Here is a 2,387-nt window from a genome sequence, read left to right on the forward strand (position 1 = left end):
AGGCTTGAAAGTCAGACAGGTCTGGGTTAAAGTCTGGGGTCAAGGTACTTATCTCCTGAGTCTGTTTCCTCATTTATAAAATGGAGATAATAAAACTCACCTGGTAGGAGTGTTTCAAGAATTAAAATAATAGCCTGACGGCGATGGGCCTCCGGGAGGGCCCAGGGGCGCCACCAGCTGGGCCTCGAGTGGGCCTCGCAAGGGTCTCTGTGAGGGCCGGGCACCCTGGACGTCAGGCAGCCTCGGGCAGCCCAGGGTGAGCCCGAGGCGGCGGGGCGGGGCGTGCGTCGCGAGGCCCGCCCACCTGGATGCGAGGCATGCCGGGAACCGCGCTTCCTCCTCAGGGGCCCCGAGAAAACCACAGGGCTCCGGGCCAGGGCCTGCTGCCCCTGGGGAGCCGGCAGGATGGCTGAGGGCAGGGCGAGCGGCGCCGCCGGCCTCTTCGCCAAGCAGGTGCAGAAGAAGTTCAGCAGGGCCCAGGAGAAGGTACTGCAGAAGTTGGGGAAAACTGTGGAAACCAAAGATGAACGGTTTGAACAAAATGCCAATAACTTCTACCAACAACAGGCGGAAGGCCACAAGCTACACAAGGACCTGAAGAACTTCCTCAGTGCAGTCAAAGTGATGCATGAAAGTTCAAAGAGAGTGTCAGAAACCCTGCAGGAGATCTACAGCAGCAAGTGGGATGGTCATGAGGAGCTGAAGGCCATCGTAGAGAATAATGATCTCCTTTGGGAAGACTGTGAAGAGAAACCAGCTGACCAGGCTTTGAGGATCATGGAAAACTATGTAGCCCAGTTCAGTGAGATTAAGGAAAGAATTGCCAAACGGGGCCGGAAACTCGTAGACTATGACAGTGCCCGACACCACCTGGAGGCGGTACAGAATGCCAAGAAGAAAGATGAGGCCAAGACTGCCAAGGCAGAGGAAGAGTTCAACAAAGCCCAGGTTGTATTTGAAGATCTGAACCAGGAACTACTAGAGGAGCTGCCTGTTCTTTATAATAGTCGTATTGGCTGTTATGTGACCATCTTCCAAAACATTTCCAACTTGAGAGACGTCTTCTACAGGGAAATGAGCAAGCTGAACCACAGTCTGTACGAGGTGATGAGCAAACTGGAGAAGCGACATTCCGACCAAGTCTTTGTGGTGAAGGGACTGTCAAGCAGCAACAGACGCTCTCGACTCATCTCTCCCCCAGTTCGAACATCTACAGTCTCCAGCCCTCTTACCTCACCCACCAGTCCCTCTGCACTTTCCTTGAAGAGTGAGAAGGACTCCACCTCAGCAAGGGAGGAAGAGCTGGCATCTGATCCAGCCCAGGGAGAAGACAACTCCGAGATTAAAAAAGAGCCCTTAAAAGACAAGGAAATAGAGGAGGAGGCTGAAGCAAGCTCCTCTGAGGAGGAAGAGCCTCTGCTAGCCTTCAATGGCCCCTCCCAGGCCCAGCCCTCACCCACCGTTGAGGGTGGAGAGTCCCAGGAGGAAGTTCTCCCTTGCTCCCCAGCTCCATCACCGGGCAGAGCTCTGATCCCTTCAGAGCAGGCTTCATCTTTCCCAGAAGTAGTCCTCTGAACCCACACCTGAAGTGAAGGATCTGAACAGCCAAAGAGAGCCTCTATGCAGAGGGCCTCAGCACCACCTGATAGGCCTCCTCCACCCAGAGCCACTCCCAGCCCCAGGTCCTCCTTAGGGAACATGCCCTCCAGCCCTACAGCCTCTGAATGGAGTTCACCCACCAGCCCTAGGGCCTCCTTGGGGGCTGAGACTCCAAGTCCTAGGGCCTCCTTAGAGGCCTCTCCTGATCCACAGCCACCAGAGAAGCCAGCAAGAACTCCTGAGGTCAGAGAAAAGGAAAACACCGATAATCTGAACCCAGAAGAACTTTGTACTGCCCCAACCTTGATGATCTGTCAGAATCAAGGTCTTCAACTTCATGTCTCTGCGGTTCCAGAAGAGAGCAGCATCATAGCACCCGAGCCTCAAGAAGAGGTGTCGGCCATTCAAAATGCACAACTCTGAAGAGGAATTGCCAAGACCTCCCCACACACACCTCCCCAGAAAAGCCCCTCAGCTAGAGGATATAAGTCAGAGGGACTTAAGATCCAGCATTCATTTCTGGTTTCTCAAACTATGAATGCTGGCGGTCTCTAAAGACCTAGCATTAATGGAGGCTGAGGAGCAGACTTAGGGGAGGGAGGGAGGCAGTCTTGGGAGAAGAGACTGTTAGACTCGGAATATTTAATTCAGGTTTTAGCATTGTTAGAATAATAAGACTTTATATACCAATGAAGTGGGGCTAAAATGACTATAAAAAGCAAAAGCATCTGTAGACATAGACATTTGTCCACCCACAGGCATATAACCACACATACTCAGAGAATAGT

The 2,387-nt window shown here is 52.8% G+C and overlaps 1 protein-coding gene across 1 annotated transcript; it reads left to right on the forward strand.

Moving 5' to 3' along the window:
* The first annotated feature begins 405 nt into the window (after window positions 1-405).
* Window positions 406-2,022, forward strand: LOC133078367 (bridging integrator 2-like). The gene is given in 1 exon segment (XM_061173386.1): window positions 406-2,022. A coding segment is annotated over 1 exon segment (1,617 nt).
* The last annotated feature ends 365 nt before the right edge of the window (window positions 2,023-2,387 follow it).

This window comes from Eubalaena glacialis, chromosome 18, assembly GCF_028564815.1.
Source record: "Eubalaena glacialis isolate mEubGla1 chromosome 18, mEubGla1.1.hap2.+ XY, whole genome shotgun sequence".
In the NCBI taxonomy this organism is placed as follows: Eukaryota; Metazoa; Chordata; class Mammalia; order Artiodactyla; family Balaenidae; genus Eubalaena; species Eubalaena glacialis.